Source organism: Macaca fascicularis, chromosome 6, assembly GCF_037993035.2.
Source record: "Macaca fascicularis isolate 582-1 chromosome 6, T2T-MFA8v1.1".
Classification (NCBI taxonomy): domain Eukaryota; kingdom Metazoa; phylum Chordata; class Mammalia; order Primates; family Cercopithecidae; genus Macaca; species Macaca fascicularis.
This window is the reverse complement of record NC_088380.1, coordinates 1,620,268-1,645,457: the sequence shown is the minus strand read 5'-3', so window position 1 is coordinate 1,645,457 and position 25,190 is coordinate 1,620,268. Positions and strand designations below refer to the sequence as shown.

Below are 25,190 nucleotides of genomic sequence, written 5' to 3'. Positions count from 1 at the left end.
TTCAGGCATGACAAGGCATGACAAAACTCAATACAAACACCATTCTTTTACGAGGCCCGTAGAGCCCTGCCCACATCCCTGATGTATTAGAGTCCAAGAGAGATGAGGCTGCTTTCAGTCACCAGGCTGGGGTGACAACAGTGAGTGGAACAATCTGTTTCTTTAGAGTAGGAGACCCTGGGAGACAGGACCCTGAGGCTGCCCTGGCAGGCAATCCCCCAGACTCTAGGGCCTGGTTGCTGCTTCCCAAGGGAGCCATCTGCCCTAGAGACTTACCCCGGGGTACCACACTGAGGCCAGCCCTGTCCCCACACCCCCTGCTTCCAGGGCTCAGCTTCTCCAGGGCTCAGCTTCTCCAGGGATCAGCTTCTCCAGGGCTCAGCTTCTCCAGGGCTCAGCTTCTCCAGCAGCTTCCTAAACCCTGGGTGGGCCATGTTCCAGGGCTGCTGTCTCCCCTGTCTTGTCTCAGCAGCGCAGCTCGCATGGTTCCTCCTTACATGGGGTGTCTGCCTCCTTCCCCAACACTCACACGCATTGAAGGGAGGAGATTCTGCACCTCCCAGACCGGCTCCTCTGAGCCTGAAGCTGGCTCGTGGCCCCTGGTGCAGGTTCCTGGCGTCTGGCTGCATGCTGACCTCCATTTCCAGGCGCTCCCGGCTCCTGTCATCTGCCGGGACCTGCCGGTGTGTCTTCTGTTTCTGTGCTCCTGTCCACGTCCAGCCGCGTGTGTCTGCCCGCTAGGGTCTCGGGGTTTTATAGGCACAGGACAGGGGTGTGGCAGGCCAGGGTGCTCTTGGGAAATGCAACATTTGGGTGTGAAGGTAGGAGTGCCTGTCCTCACCCAGGTCCATGGGCACAGGCCTGGGTATGGAGCCCTCGCCAGGGACCCGCCCTTCTCTGCCCAGCACTTTCCTGCCCTCCTCCCTCTGGAACACAGGGTGGCAGTTTCCACAAGAACTAAGCATCCACTTCCCAAAAGACCCGGCAATCGTACTACTGGACATTTATCCCACAGCCCCGGGAATTCACGTGATTACGCACATCATGTACAAACTCCCGTCCACGACCGACCACTGCAGTTTTAGTTTAATAGTTACAAAGTGGGGAAAGCCCTGCTAAAACGCCTTTAACAAACTGGTTAAACAAACTGGTCCATCCGGGCCGTGGACAGTTCCTCCGCAGTGAAGAGGAACACGCCGTGTACAAAGCCTTCAGGCGTCTCAAGGGAATTATGCCGAGTCAAAACTGCCACCTCCACGGGATAGGACTCCACATACACAACATGCTCAAAATGAGAAAATTTCACCCCAGGGCAGGGGAGTGGTTAAAGGGGTTAGGGACGGTGGGGGCAGGAGCAGGGGGCTACTGCTAAACTTACTAAAGCCAGTTTCCTGGTTCTGATAGAGTATCGGCTCAGTTATGGGAGACTAACCATGGGGGGGTGGGGATGGGGGAACCCGGAGGCTGTGCCATCTTTGCCATGCCCGAATGTCCTGGGCAGGATAATGCCCTAGAGACGCCCGCATCCTGATTCCCCCAGACCTGTGGACAGAACCCGCCTGGCCCCAGGACCTTTGCAGGTGTGATCACCGTGAGGAACCTGAGGTCCAGGATCATTTGGGATTACCTGCAGGGCCGAAAAGTAATCCGGGGGTTCTGGGAGGAGGCGAGCAGGAGGGTCAGAGTGGGGTAGCCTCGGAACATGGAGGCAGAGCCAGTCCGAGGCTGAAAAGGGAGGAGGTGCCTCGAGCCCACGCCTGCAAGTGCCTCCGGAAGCTGGAAAAAGCGGGGAAGGGACCCTCCACGGAGCCTGCAGCAGGAAGGCACGGCTGGCCCTTAGCCCTCCAGGGCCCATCGTGGACCTCCAGCCTCTGTGCCACAGGAGGGCAACCGTGCTGCCCTTCTAGCATGAAGTGTGTGGGGATTTGCAGAAGTCACAGGAAACCCAGGCACTGCGAATCTAGGATTATTTCAAAACAAAACTTTACAGAAACATCCAAGGACAGGTCCGAAGCGCCTCTGGGCAGGGGCAGGGCAGGCACAAGTGATTTATTTAGCTATTTTATTTTATTTACTTACTTTTTGAGACAGGGTTTTGCTCTTATTACCCAGGCTGGAGTGCAGTGGCGTGATCTCGGCTTACTGCAACCTCCATCTCCTGGGTTCAAGCAATTCTTGTGCCTCAGCCTCCCAAGTAGCTGGGATTTCAGGTGTGCATCTCCACACCTGGCTAATTTTGTATTTTTAGTAGAGATGGGGTTTCACCATGTTGGTCAGGCTGATCTCAAACTCCTGACCTCAGATGATCTGCCCGCCTCGGCCTCCCAAAGTGCTGTGATTACAGGCGTGAGCCACCATGCCCGGCCTGTTTAACCATTTTAAAACTTCCCTGGGCTCAAGTCACACCCACTGGTCGGGAGTTCATGGAGTTCAATCTCCCCTTTACTCAGGAGTTACCCTCCTTTGATATTTTCTCTAATTCCTCACAGACTGGGGATATACCATCTCTTGACGTATTCACAGTTTCTATGACCGCCTTTTATGCCGTGGGACCCACTGCAGGGGATGCCCCCCACTCTGCCAGCAGCTGGGAGGCTGCAGGCCTCAGGTCCCAGCGGGTCTCCATCTGCCAGGAGAAACCCGATGTAGAATCAGGGCATGAGTGTGGACACCATCCTGAATCTCCATGTCTCCGTGTGTGCTGAAACACTGAAATTAAAGTAGAAATTGAAGTCCATCCCTCCTACTCTACAGGTGATGCGTCCCCTCCCCATCCCCCCGGGGCAGAGGAGTTCCTCTCACTCCTGTGGAGGAAGGAATGATACTTTATTTTTCACTGCTGGTACAGAATCCACTCTGTTTCGTGTGTGTGTTTGTTTGTTTTGAGATGGAGTTTCACTCTTGTTGCTCAGGCTGGAGTGCAGTGGCGCGATCTTGGCTTACTGCAGCCTCTGCCTCCCACGTTCAAGTGATTCTCCTGCTTCAGCCTCCCATGTAGCTGGGATTACAGGCACGCAACACCATGCCCAGCTAATTTTTTGTATTTTTAGTACAGATGGGGTTTCACCGTGTTGGCCAGGCTGGTCTCGAACTCCCGACCTCAGATGATCCGCCAGCCTTGGCCTCCCAAAGTGCTGGGATTACAGGCGTGAGCCACTGCGCCCAGCTCAGAATTTACTCTGGTTAGAAACATCTGGGTCTGAGGTAGGAAGCTCACCCCACTCAGGTGTCGTGTTTTAAGCCAATGATAGAATTTTTTTGTTGTTGTTAGAACATTCTTGATGTTTTACACTGTGATGACTAAGACATCATCAACTGTTCAAAGACAGACTAACTGCGCCCGTAATACTGGGGTGTCTTCTGGGTGTCAGCGATCTTCATCGAACGCTGGGAGGCGTTTCCTCACCATGGACATGGTGTTAATTACTCCAGTGTAATCTTCTGCCTCCATTTCTTCTATTCCCTCTTTTAAAATTATGTTTTCTATGTTGGTTTCTCTGGGGGGAACCAGAGTAAGCTACAACCTTAACTTTTGTTGGAACAAATTTTCCAAACCGCCCCTTTGCCCTAGTGGCACAGCCAGTTCACAAACACAGCCCTTTAAAAAGCCTTCGGGCTCACTAAGGGGATTTCTAGAAGAGCGACCTGTAATCCCAAGTATTTACAAGACGAGGCTAACCTCCAGCGAGTGTGACGGCCCAGGGAGGGTGCCAGGCCTGTTCAAATGCTAGCTCCATAAATAAAGCAATTTCCTCCGCCAGTTTCTGAAAGTAGGAAAGGTTACATTTAAGGTTGCATTTGTTAGCATTTCAGTGTTTGCCGTCCTCAGCTACAGCATCCCTGCAAGGCCTCGGGAGACTCAGAAGTTTCTCGCCCCTTAGATCCAAACTTGAGCATCCCAGAGTCTGGGTTCCTGGGAAGTCCTCAGCTGTCCTGCGGATGTGCCATGGCCCCAGGTCTGGAGGGGCCCAGCAGCCGTGTGGCTTCTACTGCTGGGCTGGAAGTCGGGCCTCCCGGCTCTGCAGTCCGAGGCTTGGAGCCAGGTGCCTGGACCCCCCGGAGCTGCTCTCCTCCCTGTGCGGGCGGGATGTGACCAGAGGTTGGCCTCATCTGCTAGTAGAGTGCCCGGGCCCAGGGTCAAGGCAGCTGTCGCGGGTGTGAGGCGCTCCAGGAGCTCCTGCTGCTGGCATGGTGGGTTTGCTCATGGTGGGGACCCCTCGCCGCCTAAGAACCTGCAAAGAGAAATGACGGGCCTGTGTCAAGGAACCCTAGTCTCGGGAAAGTGTTGCAGGGAGGCGCTCCGGGAGCCCCCGCGTGCCCGTCCAGGGAGCGCTGTTGTGTCCTCAGGTTAGTCTCCAGCCGTGTCTACGTGCCTCCGTCCTCCCCTTCACGCCTGGCATTCGCGGTGCCCGGAGCCTGACACCCCGCGTCCGGACCTGGGGGCAGCCCTGGGTCTCGGGATCAGGCCCAGCTGAGAAAGCGGCGAAGGGGTCGCCGCTCGCACCTGTTCCCAGGGCCCCCACATCACGGCCCCTCCCTCGGGTTACCCCACAGCCTAGGCCGATTCGACCCCTCTCCGCTGGGGCCCTCGCTGGGGTCCCTGCACCCTGGGAGCCAGAGCGGCGCGCGGGCGGGGAAGCGCGGCCCAGACCCCGGGGTCCGCCCGGAGCCGCGGTAGGGGCCAGGCCGAGGCTCCCAGTGGATTCGCGGGCGCAGACGCCCGGGACCGCGCTGCCGGTCCCGCCACTGCACCTTCCAGCTCCGCCTCCTCCGCGCGGACCCCGCCCCCCTCCCGACCCCTCCCGGGTCCCCGGCCCAGCCCCCTCCAGGCTCTCCCAGCCCCTCCCCTTCCTTTCCGCGGCCCCGCCCTCTCCTCGCGGCGCGGGTTGGAGGCAGAGCCCAGTCCTGCTGCGCACGTGGGAGGCCCCGGCCCTGGCCACCCCTGCGATGCCGCGCGCTCCCCGCTGCCGAGCCGTGCGCTCCCTGCTGCGCAGCCGCTACCGCGAGGTGCTGCCGCTGGCCACGTTCGTGCAGCGCCTGGGGCCCGAGGGCTGGCGACTGGTGCAGCGCGGGGACCCGGCGGCTTTCCGCGCGCTGGTGGCCCAGTGCCTGGTGTGCGTGCCCTGGGACGCACGGCCGCCCCCCGCCGCCCCCTCCTTCCGCCAGGTGGGCCTCCCCAGGGTCCGTGTCCGGCGGGGGTTGAGGGCGGCCGGGGGGAACCGGCGACATGCGGAGAGCAGCGCAGGCGACTCAGAGCGCTTCCCCCGCAGGTGTCCTGCCTAAAGGAGCTGGTAGCCCGGGTGCTGCAGAGGCTGTGCGAGCGCGGCGCGAGGAACGTGCTGGCCTTCGGCTTTGCGCTGCTGGACGGGGCCCGCGGCGGTCCCCCGGAGGCCTTCACCACCAGCGTGCGCAGCTACCTGCCCAACACGGTGACCGACGCACTGCGCGGGAGCGGGGCGTGGGGGCTGCTGCTGCGCCGCGTGGGCGACGACGTGCTGGTTCACCTGCTGGCACGCTGCGCGCTCTTTGTGCTGGTGGCTCCCAGCTGCGCCTACCAGGTGTGCGGGCCGCCGCTGTACGAGCTCGGCGCTGCCACTCAGGGCCGGCCCGCGCCACACGCGAGTGGAACCCGAAGGGGTCTGGGCTGCGAACTGGCCTGGAACCGTAGCGTCAGGGAGGCCGGGGTCCCCATGGGCCTGCCAGCCCCGGGTGCGAGGAGGCGCCGGGGTAGTGCCAACCGAAGTCTGCCGTTGCCCAAGAGGCCCAGGCGTGGGGCTGCCCCTGAGCCGGAGCGGACGCCCGTTGGGCAGGGGTCCTGGGCCCACCCGGACAGGACGCGTGGACCGAGTGACTGTGGTTTTTGTGTGGTGTCACCTGCCAGACCTGCCGAAGAAGCCACCTCTTTGGAGGGTGCGCTGTCTGGCACACGCCACTCCCACCCATCCGTGGGCCGCCAGCACCACGCGGGCCCCCCATCCACATCGCGGCCACCAAGTCCCTGGGACACGCGTTGTCCCCTGGTGTACGCCGAGACCAAGCACTTCCTCTACTCCTCAGGCGACAAGGAGCAGCTGCGGCCCTCCTTCCTACTCAACTCCCTGCGGCCCAGCCTGACTGGCGCCCGGAGGCTCGTGGAGACCATCTTTCTGGGTTCCAGGCCCTGGATGCCAGGGACTCCCCGCAGGCCGCCCCGCCTGCCCCAGCGCTACTGGCAAATGCGGCCCCTGTTTCTGGAGCTGCTTGGGAACCACGCGCAGTGCCCCTACGGGGCGCTTCTCAAGACGCACTGCCCGCTGCGGGCTGCGGTCACCCCAGCAGCCGGTGTCTGTGCTCGGGAGAAGCCCCAGGGCTCAGTGGCGGCCCCCGAGGAGGAGGACACAGACCGCCGTCGCCTGGTGCAGCTGCTTCGCCAGCACAGCAGCCCCTGGCAGGTGTACGGCTTCGTGCGGGCCTGCCTGCGCCGGCTGGTGCCCCCCGGCCTCTGGGGCTCCAGGCACAACCAACGCCGCTTCCTCAGGAACACCAAGAAGTTCATCTCTCTGGGGAAGCACGCCAAGCTCTCCCTGCGGGAGCTGACGTGGAAGATGAGCGTGCGGGACTGTGCTTGGCTGCGCAAGAGCCCAGGTGAGGAGGTGGTGGCCGTCGAGGGCCCAGGCCCCAGAGCTGAATGCAGTAGGGGGCTCAGAAAAGGGGGCAGGCAGAGCCCTGGTCCCCCAGTCTCCATCGTCAAGTGGGCATATGTGGCTTCTCGCTCTGAACGTCGAGTGGACAAGGTGATCTCTGCCTCTGCTCTCCCTCCTGTCCAGTTTGCATAAACTTACGAGGTTCACCTTCACGTTTTGATGGACACACAGTTTCCAGGCACTGAGGCCAGAGCAGTAAACAGAGGAGGCTGGGCACGGCAGTGGAGCCGGATTGCCGGCAATGGGGAGAAGCGTCTGGAAGCACAGACGCTCTGGCGAGGGTCCCTGCGGATTACCTGTAATCCCCTTCGAAATTTCAAGGATGGGAATGAGTGGTGGGGAGGAGAACCCCCTCTTCCTGGGGGTGGGAGGTAAGGGTGTTGCAGGTGCACGTGGTCAGCCAATATGCAGGTTTGTGTTTAAGATTTAATTGTGTGTTGAAGGCCAGGTACTGTGGCTCACGCCTTAATCCCAGCACTTTAGGAGGCTGAGGCAGGTGGATCACCTGAGGTCAGAAGTTCAGGACCAGCCTGACCAACATGGTGAAACCCCGTCTCTACTAAAATTACAAAAAGTAGCTGGGCATGGTGGTGTGTGCCTGTAGTCCCAGCTACTTGGGAGGCTGAGGCAGGAGAATCACTTGAACCCAGGAGGTGGAGGTTGCAGTGAGCTGAGATTGTGCCCTTGCATTCCAGCCTGGGTGATGAGAGTGAAACTCTGTCTTAAAAAAAAAAAAATTGTTTGTTGACTATGCCAGGACAGGGTAGAAGGAGGGAGATGAGACTGTCCTCCAGCACAGATCCTGGTCCCGTCTTTAGGTATGAAGAGGGCCACGTGGGAGCAGAGGACAGCAAATGGCTCCACCTGCTCAGGGAAGGGACAGTGCTTGTAGGTGTTCAGGGGATGGTGCTGCTGAGCCCTGCCGTGTCCCCACTCTGTTTTTCTGGATTTGATGTTGAGGCACCTCCGCTCCAGCCTCCTTTTGGCTCCCAGTGCTCCCAGGCCCTACAGTGGCAGCCAGAAGAAGTCCCGATTTCACCCCCTCCCCACAAATTCCCAAGACATTTAAGACTTCTGGCCATGCAGACAAGGAGGGTGACCTTCCTGGGCTCTTTTTTTTTTCTTTTAATGGTGGCAAAAGTCATATAACATGAGATTGGCTCTCCTAACATGGTTTTCTGTGTACAGTGCAGAATGGCTAAGTCGGCCTAGTGTTTACAGCAGTTTGCTTGAACTGCTGTGTCTTGCGTGACTGGAAGTCCCTACCCATCGAACAGCAGCTGCCTGACACCTGCTGCAGCTCAGGTGGACCACGCCGAGTCAGATAATCGTCATGCAACCCATTTTTGCTTTTTTGCGCTCCAGCTTCCTTCGTGGAGGAGAGTTTGAGTTCTCTGATCAGGACTCTGCCTGTCATCATTGCTATTCTCTGATTTCAGATGAGGTCACAATGTGCCCCTGTCTCGTGCAGGGTGAGTGAGGCGCAGTCCCCGGGTGTCCCTGTCACATGCAGGGTGAGTGAGGCGCGGTCCCCGGGTGTCCCTGTCACATGCAGGGTGAGTGAGGCGTGGTCCCCTGTGTCCCTGTCATGCAGGGTGAGTGAGGCGTGGTCCCCTGTGTCCCTGTCATGCAGGGTGAGGCGCGGTCCGCGGGTGTCCCTGTCACGTGCAGGGTGAGTGAGGCGCGGTCCACGGGTGTCCCTGTCACGTGCAAGTGAGTGAGGCACGGTCCCCGGGTGTCCCTGTCACGTGCAGGGTGAGTGAGGCGCGGTCCCCGGGTGTCCCTGTCATGTGCAGGGTGAGTGAGGTGCAGTCCCCGGGTGTCCCTGTCACATGCAGGGTGAGTGAGGCGTGGTCCCCTGTGTCCCTGTCATGCAGGGTGAGTGAGGCGTGGTCCCCGGGTGTCCCTGTCACGTGCAAGTGAGGCGCGGTCCCCGGGTGTCCCTGTCACGTGCAGGGTGAGTGAGGCGTGGTCCCCGGGTGTCCCTGTCATGCAGGGTGAGTGAGGCGTGGTCCCCGGGTGTCCCTGTCACGTGCAGGGTGAGTGAGGCGCGGTCCGCGGGTGTCCCTGTCACGTGCAGGGTGAGTGAGGCGTGGTCCCCGGGTGTCCCTGTCACGTGCAGGGTGAGTGAGGCGCGGTCCCCGGGTGTCCCTGTCACGTGCGAGTGAGGCGCGGTCCGCGGGTGTCCCTGTCACGTGCGAGTGAGGCGCGGTCCCCGGGTGTCCCTGTCACGTGCGAGTGAGGTGCGGTCCCCGGGTGTCCCTGTCACGTGCGAGTGAGGTGCAGTCCCCGGGTGTCCCTGTCACATGCAGGGTGAGTGAGGTGCGGTCCCCGGGTGTCCCTGTCACGTGCAGGGTGAGTGAGGTGCGGTCCCCGGGTGTCCCTGTCACATGCAGGGTGAGTGAGGTGCGGTCCCCGGGTGTCCCTGTCATGCTGAGGCTGGACTCTGGGCTGCCTGTGTCTGCTGCCAAGTGTTGCTGGAGACATCCCAGAAAGGATTCTCTGTGGCCTGAAGGAAAACAAGGCACCCCAACCCCCTCACTTGTCCTATTTTCTCCCAAGCTGCCCCTCAGCTTGGCTCCCTTGGGTGGGTGGCAACCCTTGTCACCTTATTCTGGGCACCTGCCGGTCATTGCTTAGGCTGGGCTCTGCCTCCAGTCGCCCCCTCATGTGGATTGACATCCAGCCACAGGTTGGAGTGTCTCCGTCTGTCTCCTGCTCTGAGACCTACGTGGAGGGCTGGTGTCTCCGCCGGCCTTCGTCAGACTTCTCTCTTGGGTCTTGGTTTTGAATTTCACTGACTTACCTCTAATATTTCTATCTTTCCATTATATGCTTTCTTTTGGTTTATTCTTTCATTTCTTTTCTAACTTCTTAGTTTAGTTATGCCTTTCCCTCTAAGTGCTGCCTTAGCTGCACCCTGTGTTTTGATGTGAATTTCGACATCAGCCACTTTTAAGTGTTCTTAAAATACTTAAAAGTGTTCATACGTGTTAATACTTCTTTTAAATATTCTTACACTGTGATTTTTTTCTTTGCGCACCCTGTGTTTTGATGTGAAGTCATTTTGATATCAGTCACTTTTAAGTATTCTTTAACTTATTCTGTGATTTCTTTGAGCAGTGAGTTATTTGAACATGGTTTATTTTCCAGATATGTAGAGTATTTTAAGTTATCATTTTGTTATTGATTTCAAACTCAGTTGTATGGTGGTCTGTATAATACCAATTGTGGATCTTTGCTTTGTGATCTAGTGTGTGGATGGTTTCCAGAATCAGCCATTGTAAATTTGACGTCCTGCCAATAGAGGGCATGTTCACTATATCCAGCTTATTAAGTCCTGTGCAAAGCTTCTGTCTCCTTCTAGATGCATGAAATTCCAAGAAGGAGGCCACAGTCCATCACATGGGGGATGGGTCTGTTCATTTCTTCTTGTTTGGTGGCATTTATATGGGGCATTATTAGGTACATGCACGTGGTAGAATTTTTATCTTCCTGATGAGTGAATCTTTTGTAGACTTCTATGTCTCTAGTCATCTAGTGATTCTTTTTTTAAATTGCCCTTAGTACTGCCACACTGGGCTTCATTTGATTAGTATTTTCTTGCTGTTATCTGTTTTCTGCCTTATATATATATATGTATTTTTGTTGTTGAGACAGAGTCTTGCTCTGTTGCCCAGGATGAGTGAAGTGGCATGATCACAGGTCACTGTAACCTTTACCTCCCGGTGTGAGCCATTCTCTCACCTCAGCCTCCTGAACAGCTAGGACTACAGACACACACCACTACACCTGGCTAATTTTAAAATGTTTTCTAGAGACAGGGTCTTGCTGTGTTGCCCAGGCTGGTCTCAAACTCTTGGACTCAAGGGATCCACCTACCTCGGCTTCCCAAAGTGCTGAATTACAGGCATGAGCCTCTGTGCCTGGCCTAATTTTCAACACTTTTTTGTTCTTACCGTGTAGGTATGTCTTGTTAACAGCATGTAGGTGAATTTCCAGTCCAGTCTGACAGTTGTTGTTTAACTGGATAACTTGATTTGTTTTCATTTTTCTGTCACTAGAGACCCGTCTGGTGCACTGTGATTCTCCATTTGCCTTTTGCGTGTCCTCGTTCCCTTGTTTCTCACTACCTCTTGGGTTGCTGTGTGCGTTTCCTGCCAAGTGTGTGTGGATCCTGTCGTTGCCTCCTGGTCACTGGGCATTTGCTTTTATTTCCCTTTGCTTAGTGTTACCCCCTGATCTTTTCATTGTCGTTGTTTGCTTTTGTTTTTTGAGACAGAGTCTCACTCTGTCACCCAGGCTGGAGTGCAATGGCGCAACCTCGGCTCACTGCAACCTCTGCCTCCTGGGTTCAAGCAGTTCTCATTCCTCAACCTCATGAGTAGCTGGGATTACAGGTGCCCGCCACCACGCCTGGCTAATTTTTGTATTTTTAGTAGAGATGAGGTTTCACCATGTTGGCCAGGCTTGTCTCAAACTCCTGACCTCAAGTGATCTGCCCGCCTCGGCCTCCCACAGTGCTGGGATTACAGGCATGAGGCACCGTGCCCGGCCTACCCTGATCTTTTAAAATGAAGTCTGAAACATTGCTACCCTTGTCCTGAGCAGTAAGAGCCTTAAGTATATTTTAACTCTGGTCACCACCCCCAGCCTATGTGCTATTTTCCCTGCTGACTTAGTTCTATCTTGGGTATCTTGACACACCCACAAGGTAACCATTATTAATATTGTTTTCCGTGTTCCGTGTTTCTTTAGCTTTGTCCCTGCCCTGCTTTTCCTCCTCTGTTCCCCGTCTGTCTTCTGTCTCAGGCCTGCCTTCTGGGGTCCCCTTCCTTGTCCTTTGCCTGGTTCTTCTGTCTTGTTATTGCTGGTAAACCCCAGCTTTACCTGCACTGTGGCCTCCATGGCTTCTAGTGACGTCCGGGGACCTCTGCTTATGCACAGATGAAGATGTGGAGACTCACGAGAAGGGCGATCATCTTGGCCCGTGAGTGTCTGGAGCACCACGTGGCCGGCGTTCCTTAGCCAGTGGGTGACAGCAGCGTCCGCTCGGCCTGGGTTCAGCCTGGAAAACCCCAGGCACGTTGGGATCTGGGCTCCGTGGTGACGAGTTTGAAATCACACAAACCTACGGTCTGGTGCCAGCCCCGATGTGCTGCCTGGCGGGGAAGTGTCTGCCTCCTCCCTTCTGCTTAGGGACCAGGACAAAGGATGAGGCTTCGAGCCATTGTCATCCAACAGGAGCATGACATGAGCCACGTGGATCATTTTTAAATGTCTAGGCTGGGCGCGGTGGCTCACGCCCGTAATCCCAGCACTTTGGAAGGCCCAGGCGGATGGATCACAAGGTCAGGAGATCGAGACCAACCTGGCCAACATGGTGAAACCCCATCTCTACTAAAAACACAAAAATTAGCCGGGCATGGTGGTGGGTGCCTGTAATCCCAGCCACCTGGGAGGCTGAGGTAGGAGAATCGCTTGAACCGGGGAGTTGGAAGTTGCAGTGAGCTGACATTGCGCCACTGCACTCCAGCCTGGCAACAGAGGGAGACTGTCTCAAAAAAAAAAAAAAAAAAAATAGAGAAAAAGAAAAAAAAATTCTAGCAGCCACATTAAAAAAGTAAAAAAGAAAAGGTGAAATTAACGTAATAATAATTTTACTGAAGCCCAGCACGTCCACAACTCATCATTTAGGGTGTCATTGGTGGGAGCGTCACTCACAGGACATGTGACATTTTTTGTGCTTGATCTGCGGGATCCCGTGTGGGTCCCGTGTGCGGCCATCTCAGCCTGGACCTGCTGGGCTCCCCGTGGCCATGGCTGTCGTACCAGATGGTGCAGGTCTGCGATGAGGTCGCCAGCCCTGCGGTGAGCTGGATGTGCGGTGTCCTTCTCGTTTCAGGGGTGGGCTGTGTGCCGGCCGCAGAGCACCGCCTGCGGGAGGAGATCCTGGCCAAGTTCCTGCACTGGCTGATGAGTGTGTATGTGGTCGAGCTGCTCAGGTCTTTTTTTTATGTCACGGAGACCACGTTTCAGAAGAACAGGCTCTTTTTCTACCGGAAGAGTGTCTGGAGCAAGTTGCAAAGCATTGGAATCAGGTAGTGTAACCCCACGCTGGTCCCCTGCTTCTCGAAGTCCTGCAGCACCAGCCCCGGCCTCAGCGTGCGCCTGTCGTCCCGGCGCCGGTGCTTCCCTGGCTGTGTGGCTCTGGGCTGGGAGCCAGGGCCCCCGTCACAGGCCTGTCCCGAGTGGATTCTGTGCTGGGCTCTGATTGCCCGGAGCTCACTTTCTGTTACTTGTGAAATCAGGAGTTTATGCCAAGTGGTCTCTGGGGTCTGTAAAGCAGAAGCAGTTTATATTGGATGGAAACACTACCACCAGCCTCCTTGCCCCTCCTCGGGATGTGGATCCGATTCTTTCTCTTTTTTTTTTTTTTTTGTTTTTTGAGATGGAGACTTGCTCTGTTGCCCAGGCTAGAGTGCAGTGCCATAATCTTCACTCACTGCAACTTCCACCTCCCGGGTTTAAGCGATTCTCCAGCCTCAGCCTCCTAAGTAGCTGGGATTACAGGCACCTGCCACCACGCCTGGCTAATTTTTGTATTTTTAGTAGAGATGGGCTTTTGCCATGTTGGCCAGGCTGGTCTCGAACTCCTGACCTCAGGTGATCCACCCACCTTGGCCTCCCAGAATGCTTGGTTTATAGGCTGAGCCACTGTGACTGGTCCCCGATTGTCTTTTAATTCATGCTGGTCTGCATGAATCTTTAATCTGCTGGATTTAGGTCACGAGAGGATAAAATCCCACCCTCTTGGTGACTCACTGTGGGGAGCACCTGTGTGGGGAGCACCTGGGGTAGGAGACGTCCATCATGAGCTAACTTCTAGGTGGCTGCGTTTGAATGGCTGCGAGATTTTGTCTGCAGTGTTCAGCTGATAAGAGTGTGAGGGATTGTGGCAGATTCAAGCTGGATTTGCGTCAGTGAGGGACTGGAGTGCTGGGCTGGGAGACATCAGCCTGGCTGAGCCCAGGCCATGATATTAGCTTCTCTGTGTCCCACCCAGGCTGACTGGAGGGCTCGGTGAGGACTCTTTAGTCACAAGGTCAGGGCTTCCCCGGCTCCTCTGCACACTCGAGTCCCTGGGGGGCTTCTCACACCCCATGCCCCAAATCAGGATGTCTGCAGAGGAAGCTGGCAGCAGACCTCATCAGAGGTAACACGGCCTCTGGGCTGGGGACCCCGACGTGGGGCTGGGGCCGTTTCCTCCTGTATCTGGGGGAGAGTCAGGGCTTTCCTTGTGGGAACGAGTTAATACACAATGTGCCCTACTTAGACATTGCACATAGTGAATGGTGTGTGACCCAACGTGGTCATTTGACCAGTGTTTTGGGAAGAATTTAATTGGGGTGACAGGAAGGAGCAGACAGACGTGGTGGTCCCCTAGTCGCTCCTTGTCACGGCTGGAGCTGATGTTCTGCCTGAGGGGCCTCGGAGGCCCCTCCTCCCTGGACAGGGTACTGTGCCTCTTCTGTGCTCGGCTGGGCCTGCGGCCTGGGGTCAGGGTACCAGCCCCGGAGCACCCTCGGGCCCAGCGACCATAGAGCACTAGGCCGTCAGCCGCAGATGCCCAGGTCCAGGTGTGGCCACTCCAGCCCCCCACTCCCCCATGGGTGGTTTTGGGAGAAAATGCCAAAGGGCAGAGGTGTCAGGGAGCTGGTGGGCTCACGGGAGCTGGTTCTGCTCCTTGGCTGAGCTGCCCTGAGCAGCCTCCCCTGCCCGCTCCATTGGAAGGGATGCGGCTCTTTCTGCCTGAGGGTCCTGCCTGGGGCCAGACCTGGGCTACCCAGTGGCTGTACCAGAGGGACAGGCATCCTGTGTGGAGGGAGCATGAGTTCATGTGGCCCCAGATGCAGCCTTGCACCCCATCCTGGGTGGCGGCCACTGGACAGGCAGGCTGGGGGTTGATCATGGGACCAGGTTCCCTGGTGCTGATGGTGGGACAGTCACCCTGGGGGTTGACCACTGGACTGTGCGTTCCTAGGGTTGACTGTAGGACCAGGTGTCCAGGTGCCCTGCAAGTAGAGGGCTCTCGGAGGCGTCTGGCTGGCGTGGGAGGACGTGGCCCCGGGCATGGCCTTCAGTGTGTGCTGCCGTGGGTGTCCCGAGCCCTCACTGAGTCGATGGGGGCTTGTGGCTTCCCGTGAGCTTCCCCCTAGTCTGGCGCCTGGCTGAGCGTGTCCTGAGGGGCTCTCTGTTGCAGACAGCACTTGAAGAGGGTGCAGCTGCGGGAGCTGTCGGAAGCAGAGGCCAGGCAGCATCGGGAAGCCAGGCCCACCCTGCTGGCGTCCAGACTCCGCTTCCTCCCCAAGCCTGACGGGCTCCGGCCGATTGTGAACATGGACTACGTCGTGGGAGCCAGAACGTTCCGCAGAGAAAAGAGGGTGACTGTGCTTTGGTTTAGTGTCCTTTTTAAACAGAAGTGTGTTTGAGCCCCACATTTGGTATCAGCTTAGATGCAGGGCCCGGAGGAGGGGCCACGGGACCCAGCCCGGCCCACGGCACGGCTTACACCCATTTGTGGGCGTGGTGAGGTGGCCGAGGTGCTGGTGCCTCCAGAAAAGCAGTGTGGGGGTGTTGGGGGAGGTCCTGGGGCAGGGACAGGCTCTGAGGACCACAAGCAGTGGCTGGGCTGGGGCCTGGACGCAGCAGAGCGCGAGGTCCCAGGTTCGTGTCCTGCCGTGGTGCTCGGGCACCGGGTGCTTCCGTATGTGGGCCCAGGGACCAGGCCATGGCTGCCAGGACCCCACCGGGCTCTGAGGACCCTGGGCCCTCACCCCACGGCTCCTGCACCCCACCTGTGGCTGCTGTGGCTGTAGTGACCCCGTCATTTGAGGGGAATGTGGGGTGAGGTGGACAGAGGTATGGCATGAGCATCCCATGTGCAACACACATGCAGCCGGGACCACGTTTCAAACAGGGTCTGGGGAAGCTGGGAGGGGTTCAAGGACCTAGGTCTGGGCAGCTGGGGACACTGGGGTGGGGCTGCTTCTCCCCTGGGTCCCTCTGGTGGGGCGGGGCACCTGGCCAGGTCCACTGTCCTGACCATCTCCCGTGCCGTCCCCGCCAGGCCGAGCGTCTCGCCTCGAGGGTGAAGGCACTGTTCAGTGTGCTCAACTACGAGCGGGCACGGCGCCCCGGCCTCCTGGGTGCCTCTGTGCTGGGCCTGGATGATATCCACAGGGCCTGGCGCAACTTTGTGCTGCGTGTGCGGGCCCAGGACCCGCCGCCCAAGCTATACTTCGTCAAGGTGGGCGCTGGGACCCCGTCAGCAGCCCTGCTGGACCTTGGGGGTGGCTGCCTGATTGACACCTCATGCTGGGTGGGCCACAGGGAGTGCAGGTGACCCGGTCACTGTTGGGGACACACCTGGCACCTGGCAGGGAGGCCTTCAGCCTTTCCTGCAGCACATGGGCCCCGACTCTGCACCCCAACTGCCCCGGGCTCCTCCTCCCAGGGAGGGTCCCACTGGATTCCAGTTCCCGTCAGAGAAGGAACCGCACCAGCTCAGCCACCAGGCCCCGGTGCCTCGCACCCCAGTCCTGAGCCAGGGCCCTCCTGTCCTGAGGCTCAGAGAGGGCATACAGCCCGCCCTGCCCTTGGGGTCTGGAGAGGTGGGGCTCAGAGAGAGATGGGGGGACGCGGCTGCGGCCAGGCCCTGAGGGCAGAGGTGACGTCTGAGTTGCTGGATGGCCATTGTCAGCCTCCTTGCCTTCACTCACGCAGGTGGATGTGGTGGGCGCATACGACACCATCCCCCAGGACAGGCTCACGGAGGTCATCGCCAGCATCATCAAGCCCCAGAACACATATTGCGTGCGCCGGTATGCTGTGGTCCGGAAGGCCGCCCACGGGCACGTCCGCAAGACCTTCAAGAGCCACGTAAGGCTCACGTGTGATACAGTTGTGTCCAGGATGTATGTCCCTGGGATCTGGATGTGTCTAGGATGCAGTCATGTCTGTGATGTGTTTCTGTGATGGAGGTACTTCCATGATTTACATGTCAGTGATATGTGTGTGTATCTGTGATATGCGCATGTGGCACGTGTGTGGCACATGTGTGGTACGGGCGTGTCCGTGGTGCATGTGTCTGTGATGAGCATATTTGTGATGTATGTGTGTGTATCTGTGGCACGTGTGTGTGCGTGGTGTGTCTCTGGTGTGTGTGCCTGTGGTATGCATGAGCGTGTGTCTGTGCTGCGTGTCTGTGACGTGCATATTTGTGGTGTGTGTGTGCGCATGTGTCCGTGGCACATGCATGTCCACACTGTGTCTGTGGCGTGGGTGTGTGTGGCCCCTTGGCCTTCCTCCTTCCTCTTCCGGGCATGGTCCGTACCATTGTCCTCACGCTCTTGGGTGCTGGTTTGGTGAACTCCACATTCAGGGTCCTCCCTTCCAGCACAGGTGCCCCTGTCCTGTCACAGGGCTGGGCCTTGGAGACTCCAAGCCGGGTTTGAGAGGAGAGTAGGGACGCTGGGTGGTACCTTCCTGGACCCCCGGCACCCCCAGGACCCCAGCCTGGCCCGTGCCGGCTCTATGAGAGACAGGAAGGCTGATTCAGGCCTCGCTCCCCGGGACACACTCCTCCCAGAGTGGCCGGAGGCCTTGGGGCTCAGCAGGGGTGAAAGGGGCCCTGGACTTGGGTTCCCACCCAATGGTCATGAGCACGCTGGAGTGGTAAGCCCCCAGAGTAGTGCCAGGCCAGGGTGCAGAGGTGAAGTGTCCCTGGAGCTTCAGTTTGGGGAAAGGCGCATGTGGAGACCTGCAAGGACCTCTTTCTCTGACTTCTTGAGGCTACTGCAGCTATTTGCAAATCTCATGTATGACTCAGCAGAATTTTACACTCGTGGAAACCTGATGGCTACCACCTGCGTCCAGGTGTAGAAAGTCGCCAGAGCCCAGGAGACGCCCCTCCCCACCACCCACCCATGCCCAGGTACAGAAAGTCACCAGAGCCCAGGAGAACCCCCTCCCCACCACCCACCCATGCCCAGGTACAGAAAGTCACCAGAGCCCAGGAGACCCTTCTCCCCGCCACCCACCCGTGCCCAGGTGTAGAAAGTCACCAGAGCCCAGGAGACCCTTCTCCCCGCCACCCACCCGTGCCCAGGTGTAGAAAGTCACCAGAGCCCAGGAGACGCCCCTCCCCGCCACCCACCTGTGCCCAGATGTAGAAAGTCACCAGAGCCCAGGAGACCCCCCTCCCCGCCACCCACCCATGCCCAGGTGCAGAAAGTCACCAGAGCCCAGGAGAATCCCCCACCGCAGCGGAAGGTGCCGCCCCCACCGTGACCCTGGTGCCGACCTCCATGGTCTCCCTCTTCTGGTCTCCACAAGTGAGATCAGGCAGGAGGTGGGTTTGGGGGTCCAAGTCTCAGCTGTGCTGAACGCCTCAGCTGCGTGTTCTGTCCACGTATGGCATCTGCCGTGTTCTGTCCACATATGGCATCTGCTGTGGAACACGCCACGTGGATGTATCCTTCCTGCTGCTGTGGGAGCTCCTGGGTGCGGACTGCACAGCTGTGAGTGTTCTGGGTTCTGGGGGCGTCCCAGGGGTCAGAGGCCCTCACCTCCGGGTGAATTCCAGGAGTGGGGTTGCTGGGTCGCTGACGTGCTTTATGGATATTGTGGGAGTTTCCAGGGGGGTGGCTGGCTGCTTGCGAGGGTGGTGCCTCCGGTGGCCGCCGGCCTGATGGTGTCGCAGCCGCCTCGTGGGATTGTGCAGGGGGCTCTCTTGATGCCCATGTGTCCACACTGTTCCCGTGCTGGCCGCCCCGGGGCTCTTGCGGGAGGTGCCCATTCATCCTGCCCTGCTCTGTGCGGGGCGCCTGCCTGCCATCATCGGCTTGCAGGAGCTCTTTGTGTGTTCTGGTGCAAGTCTGGCATCAGATGTGTGCACTGTGAATGTCTGTGCCGTGTGTGTCTTGCTTTTGTGCTCTTAAGTCAAGCCTTTGAGGACTGGAAATTTGTACTTCTAATACAGTCCACTAACGCAGTCCACTAACGCAGTCCACTAACGCAGTCCACTTTAGCAGCTGTTTGTGGCTAAATCTGTTTGTGTTCCCTTCAGGAACTCTGTTTACCTTGAGGTTGTGGTGACATTGCTTCTGCGTCTCCTTTTAGAACAGCCTTTACTGTGTCAGCTTTCAAACGTAGGCGGGGATCTGCGGGGATCTGCGGGGATCTGCGGGGATCTGTGGGACTGGTTTTCATGCGTGGGGATCTGTGGGACTGGTTTTCATGCGCGGGGATCTGTGGGACTAGTTTTCATGCGTGGGGATCTGTGGGACTGGTTTTCATGCGTGGGGATCTGTGGGACTAGTTTTCATGCGTGGGGATCTGTGGGACTGGTTTTCATGCGTGGGGATCTGTGGGGATCTGTGGGACTGGTTTTCATGCGTGGGGATCTGTGGGGATCTGTGGGACTGGTTTTCATGCGTGGGGATCTGTGGGACTGGTTTTCATGCGTGGGGATCTGTGGGACTGGTTTTCATGCGCGGGGATCTGTGGGGATCTGTGGGACTGGTTTTCATGCGTGGGGATCTGTGGGGCTCTGTGGGACTGGTTTTCATGCGTGGGGATCTGTGGGACTGGTTTTCATGCGTGGGGATCTGTGGGGATCTGTGGGACTGGTTTTCATGCGTGGGGATCTGTGGGGCTCTGTGGGACTGGTTTTCATGCGTGGGGATCTGTGGGACTGGTTTTCATGCGTGGGGATCTGTGGGACTAGTTTTCATGCATGGGGATCTGTGGGGATCTGTGGGACTGGTTTTCATGCGTGGGGATCTGTGGGGATCTGTGGGACTGGTTTTCATGCGTGGGGATCTGTGGGACTGGTTTTCATGCGTGGGGTAGGTGGGGATCTGTGGGACTGGTTTTCATGCGTGGGGATCTGTGGGACTAGTTTTCATGCATGGGGATCTGTGGTGATCTGTGGGACTGGTTTTCATGCGTGGGGATCTGTGGGACTAGTTTTCATGCGTGGGGATCTGTGGGACTGGTTTTCATGCGTGGGGATCTGTGGGACTGGTTTTCATGTGTGGGGTAGGTGGGGATCTGTGGGACTGGTTATCATGCGTGGGGCTCTGTGGGGATCCGTGGAACTGGTTTTCATGCGTGGGGATCTGTGGGACTGGTTTTCATGCATGGGGTAGGTGGGGATCTGTGGGATTGGTTTTCATGCGTGGGGATCTGTGGGGCTCTGTGGAACTGGTTTTCATGCGTGGGGATCTGTGGGGCTCTGTGGAACTGGTTTTCATGCGTGGGGATCTGTGGGGATCTGTGGAACTGGTTTTCATGCGTGGGGATCTGTGGAACTGGTTTTCATGCGTGGGGATCTGTGGGACTAGTTTTCATGCGTGGGGATCTGTGGGACTGGTTTTCATGCGTGGGGTAGGTGGGGCTCTGTGGGGATCTGTGGGACTGGTTTTCATGTGTGGGGTAGGTGGGGATCTGTGGGACTGGTTATCATGCGTGGGGCTCTGTGGGGATCTGTGGAACTGGTTTTCATGCGTGGGGATCTGTGGGGATCTGTGGGACTGGTTTTCATGCATGGGGTAGGTGGGGATCTGTGGGATTGGTTTTCATGCGTGGGGATCTGTGGGGCTCTGTGGAACTGGTTTTCATGCGTGGGGATCTGTGGGGCTCTGTGGAACTGGTTTTCATGCGTGGGGATCTGTGGGGCTCTGTGGAACTGGTTTTCATGCGTGGGGATCTGTGGGGCTCTGTGGAACTGGTTTTCATGCGTGGGGATCTGTGGAACTGGTTTTCATGCGTGGGGATCTGTGGGACTGGTTTTCATGCGTGGGGATCTGTGGGACTGGTTTTCATGCGTGGGGATCTGTGGGACTGGTTTTCATGCGTGGGGATCTGTGGGACTGGTTTTCACGCGTGGGGATCTGTGGAACTGGTTTTCATGCGTGGGGATCTGTGGAACTGGTTTTCATGCGTGGGGTAGGTGGGGATCTGTGGGACTGGTTTTCATGCGTGGGGATCTGTGGAACTGGTTTTCATGCGTGGGGATCTGTGGAACTGGTTTTCATGCGTGGGGATCTGTGGGACTGGTTTTCATGCGTGGGGATCTGTGGGACTGGTTTTCATGCGTGGGGATCTGTGGGACTGGTTTTCATGCGTGGGGATCTGTGGGACTGGTTTTCATGCGTGGGGATCTGTGGGACTGGTTTTCATGCGTGGGGATCTGTGGGACTGGTTTTCATGCGTGGGGATCTGTGGGACTGGTTTTCATGCGTGGGGATCTGTGGGACTGGTTTTCATGCGTGGGGATCTGTGGGACTGGTTTTCATGCGTGGGGTGACACAGAGTTGAAGGCGAGCTTTCTTCCTGGAGTGGGTCTGCAGTTGCTCTGACAGCTTTGTTGAGGAGACCACTCCTTCAGCGTATTTATAGTAAGTCAGGGTGTGGGGGCCTCCCCCGGGCTCCCCATTCTGTTCCTTCCACTCCTGGGTCATGAGGTGCCTGCAATGGTGTGTGGCCGGTGGGCAGGACTTCCAGGCCTCCCTGTGCTCATTGGCCTGGATGTGGCCCTGGCTGGGCTCCGTCCTTGGAATTCCTCTGCGAGTTGGAGACTCGCTTTCTTTCTTTTTTCTTTTTTTGTAACGGAGTCTCGCTCTGTTGCCCAGGCCGGAGTGCATTGGCGTGATCTCAGCTCACTGCAGCCTCCAATTCCTGAGTTCAGGCAGTTATCTTGCCTCAGCCTCCCAGGTAGCTGGGATTATAGGCGCCCACCACCATGCCAACTAATTTCTGTAATTTTAGTAGAGACAAGGTTTCTCCATGTTGGCCAGGCTGGTCTCGAACTTCTGACCTCAGGTGATCCGCCCGTCTCGGCCTCCCACAGTGCTGGGATGACAGGTGTGAGCCACCACGCCCGGCCGAGACTCGCTTCCTGCAGGTTCCGTGAGATTGCAGCGGTAGCTGCCTCCAGCCTTGGTGCTGACGGTCTCCGTTTCCTTCTCCAGGTCTCGCTAGGAGTCTTTCAGTTTCATGACTCTCTTCACAGAAGAGTTTCACGTGTGCTGATTTCCCGGCTGTTTCCTGCGTAATTGGTGTCTGCTATTTATCAATGGCCTCTTTCCATTTCCTTTAGGCTTTGTTTATTGTTCTTTTTCCGGCTCCTTGAGGGAAAAGCTTTGATTATGGACATTTGAACTTTATTTTCTAAAGAAGCATCTGAAGTTGCAATTTTCCCTCTAAAGCAAGGGTCCCCAGGTCCCTGGCCATGGACTGGCACCGGTCTGGGGCCTGAGAGGAACCAGGCGCACAGCAGGAGGCTGGTGGGGTGTGGTGAGCCAGCGTTCCCGCCTGAGGCCACCTCCTGTCAGATCAGCAGGGGCACGCGGCGCTCAGAGGTGTGCACACCCTACTGTGAACTGTGCGAGACAGGGGTCTAGGTTGTGTGCTCCTTATGAGAATCTAATGCCTGATGATCCGAGGTGGAACCGTTTCCTCCCGAAACCATCCCCTTCCCCACTGCTGTCCTGTGGAAAAACCGTCTTTCATGAAACCATTCCCTGGTACCACAGTGGCTGGGGACCCTGCACTGGAGACCTGCTTCAGCAGCATCTTGCCAGTTTTGATATATTGGCTTTTCTGTATTGAGTCCAAAATAATTACAGATTTCTGGGATGATTTCCGCTGACCTCAGACCCATGGGCTATTTGTGGGAGTGTTACCTGCTCTGGGGTTGGGAACGGTGCAGGGCCCCCGTGTACCTTCTTGTTACCTGCTCCGGGGTTGGGAAGGGTGCAGGGCCCCCGTGTACCTTCCTGTTACCTGCTCTGGGGTTGGGAAGGGTGCAGGGCCCCCATGTACCTTCCTGTTACTTGCTCCGGGGTTGGGAAGGGTGCAGGGCCCCCGTGTACCTTCCTGTTACTGCCTTCCAGGTCGGTTCTCAGGGTTGAATTGTACTCGATGTGGTTTTAGCCCATGGCCCTGCTGCCAGCTCCTGGGGGCCGGGGAACATGCCAAAGCACAAAGTCGCCGTGTGCCTCTTTTATGCCTCACAAGTTCAAGGTCTCCTGTGTCTGTGTTAGCGTGAGCTGCATACCTTCTCACATCCTATCTTGGGGACGCAGGGGCTTGGTGGGTCCTGTGGTAAATGGCAAGCATCCTGGGGGATTCTGCAGAACAGGAGGTGGGGGTGCCGGTCTCTCTCCCACGTCTCCAGACTCTTCTCCTGCCTGTGCTGTGGCTGCACCTGCCTCCCTGCAATCCTTTCAGCGCTGGGCTGGAGAGGCCCAGGAGCTTGAGTGCCACTTGTGCCACGTGACTGTGGATGGCGGTCGGTCGTGGGGTCTGATGTGTGGTGACTGTGGATGGCGGTCGGTCGTGGGGTCTGATGTGTGGTGACTGTGGATGGCGGTCGGTCGTGGGGTCTGATGTGTGGTGACTGTGGATGGCGGTCGGTCGTGGGGTCTGGTGTGTGGTGACTGTGGATGGCAGTCGGTCGTGGTCGGTCGTGGGGTCTTATGTGTGGTGACTGTGGATGGTGGTCAGTCGTGGGGTCTGATGTGTGGTGACTGTGGATGGCAGTCGGTCGTGGGGTCTGATGTGTGGTGACTGTGGGTGGTGGACGGTCGTGGGACGGTCGTGGGGGTCTGACATGTGGTGATTGTGGATGGCGGTCGGTCACGGGGGTCTGATGTGTGGTGGCTGTGGATGGCGGTCGGTTGTGGTCGGTCGTGGGGTCTGATGTGTGGTGGCTGTGGATGGCAGTCGGTCGTGGTCGGTCGTGGGGTCTGATGTGTGGTGACTGGATGGCGGTCGGTCGTGGTCGGTCGTGGTCGGTCGTGGGGTCTGATGTGTGGTGACTGTGGATGGCGGTCGGTCGTGGGGTCTGATGTGTGGTGACTGTGCATGGCAGTCGGTCGTGGGGTCTGATGTGTGGTGACTGTGGGTGGTGGACGGTCGTGGGTCGGTCGTGGGGTCTGACATGTGGTGATTGTGGATGGCAGTCGGTCACGGGGGTCTGATGTGTGGTGGCTGTGGATGGCGGTCGGTTGTGGTCGGTCGTGGGGTCTGTTGTGTGGTGGCTGTGGATGGCGGTCGGTCGTGGTCGGTCGTGGGGTCTGATGTGTGGTGACTGTGGATGGCGGTCGGTCGTGGTCGGTCGTGGGGTCTGATGTGTGGTGACTGTGGATGGCGGTCGGTCGTGGGGTCTGACATGTGGTGACTGTGGATGGCAGTCGGTTGTGGGGTCTGATGTGTGGTGACTGGGTGGTGGACGGTCATGGGATGGTTGTGGGGGTCTGATGTGTGGTGACTGTGGATGGCAGTCGGTTGTGGGGTCTGATGTGTGGTGACTGTGGATGGCATTCGGTTGTGGGGGTCTGATGTGTGGTGGCTGTGGATGGCATTCGGTTGTGGGGGTCTGATGTGTGGTGGCTGTGGATGGCAGTCGGTCGTGGGGTCTGATGTGTGGTGACTGTGGATGGCGGTCGGTCACGGGGGTCTGATGTGTGGTGACTGTGGATGGCATTCGGTTGTGGGGTCTGATGTGTGGTGACTGTGGATGGCATTCGGTTGTGGGGGTCTGATGTGTGGTGGCTGTGGATGGCAGTCGGTCGTGGGGTCTGATGTGTGGTGACTGTGGATGGCGGTCGGTCACGGGGGTCTGATGTGTGGTGACTGTGGATGGCAGTCGGTTGTGGGGTCTGATGTGTGGTGACTGTGGGTGGTGGACGGTCGTGGGACGGTCGTGGGGGTCTGACGTGGTGATTGTGGATGGCGGTCGGTCGTGGGGGTCTGACATGTGGTGATTGTGGATGGCGGTCAGTCGTGGGGGTCTGACATGTGGTGATTGTGGATGGCGGTCGGTCACGGGTGTCTGATGTGTGGTGACTGTGGATGGCGGTCGGTCGTGGGGGTCTGACGTGGTGATTGTGGATGGCGGTCGGTCGTGGGGGTCTGACATGTGGTGATTGTGGATGGCAGTCGGTCACGGGGGTCTGATGTGTGGTGGCTGCAGGTGGAGTCCCAGGTGTGTCTGTAGCTGCTTTGTGTCCCCGGCCCCTCAGCTCCCCTTTCCCAAGCTCCCCGGGGGCTCCCTGGGCTTCCTCCTGCCATCGGGCTTGGCTTCAGGTCCACGTGTCCTGGTTGGAAGAAACGAGTGCCCAGCTCTGGCCAGGGTGGGCCACATTTGTGGCTCATGCCCTCTCCTCTGCCGGCAGGTCTCTACCTTGACGGACCTCCAGCCGTACATGCGACAGTTCGTGGCTCACCTGCAGGAGACCAGCCCGCTGAGAGATGCCGTCGTCATTGAGCAGGTCTGAGCACTGCCCCCAGGGTTGGGCATGGACCCCAGCAGTGGGTCCTCACCTGGGGCATCACTGGGCTCATCACCAGGCAGACTGTTGGCCCTGGGGGGCGGTCGGGGGAATGAGCTGTGGTGGGGGCATGAGGAGCTGTGTGCCTTGGCGGAATCTAAGC

General features: G+C 58.0%; 1 protein-coding gene across 5 annotated transcripts in view; it reads left to right on the top strand.

The window, feature by feature from the left end:
- Positions 1-4,865: 4,865 nt before the first annotated feature.
- The window catches only part of TERT (telomerase reverse transcriptase), a 37,451-nt gene continuing 17,126 nt past the window's right edge, over positions 4,866-25,190 (top strand). For 4 of the 5 annotated variants that reach the window (XR_006698624.3, XM_005556550.5, XM_045393507.2 and 1 more), the window contains exons 1-7: positions 4,866-5,166; positions 5,271-6,624; positions 12,589-12,784; positions 14,947-15,127; positions 15,814-15,993; positions 16,470-16,625; positions 24,932-25,027. Coding sequence is in view for 4 of the 5 variants with exons in the window: in XM_005556550.5 (XP_005556607.3) it covers positions 4,948-5,166; positions 5,271-6,624; positions 12,589-12,784; positions 14,947-15,127; positions 15,814-15,993; positions 16,470-16,625; positions 24,932-25,027 (2,382 nt within the window). In the remaining variant the exon portion in view is untranslated. The remainder of the gene's footprint in view (positions 5,167-5,270; positions 6,625-12,588; positions 12,785-14,946; positions 15,128-15,813; positions 15,994-16,469; positions 16,626-24,931; positions 25,028-25,190) is intronic. The other variant, XM_045393506.3, reaches the window with a different exon arrangement.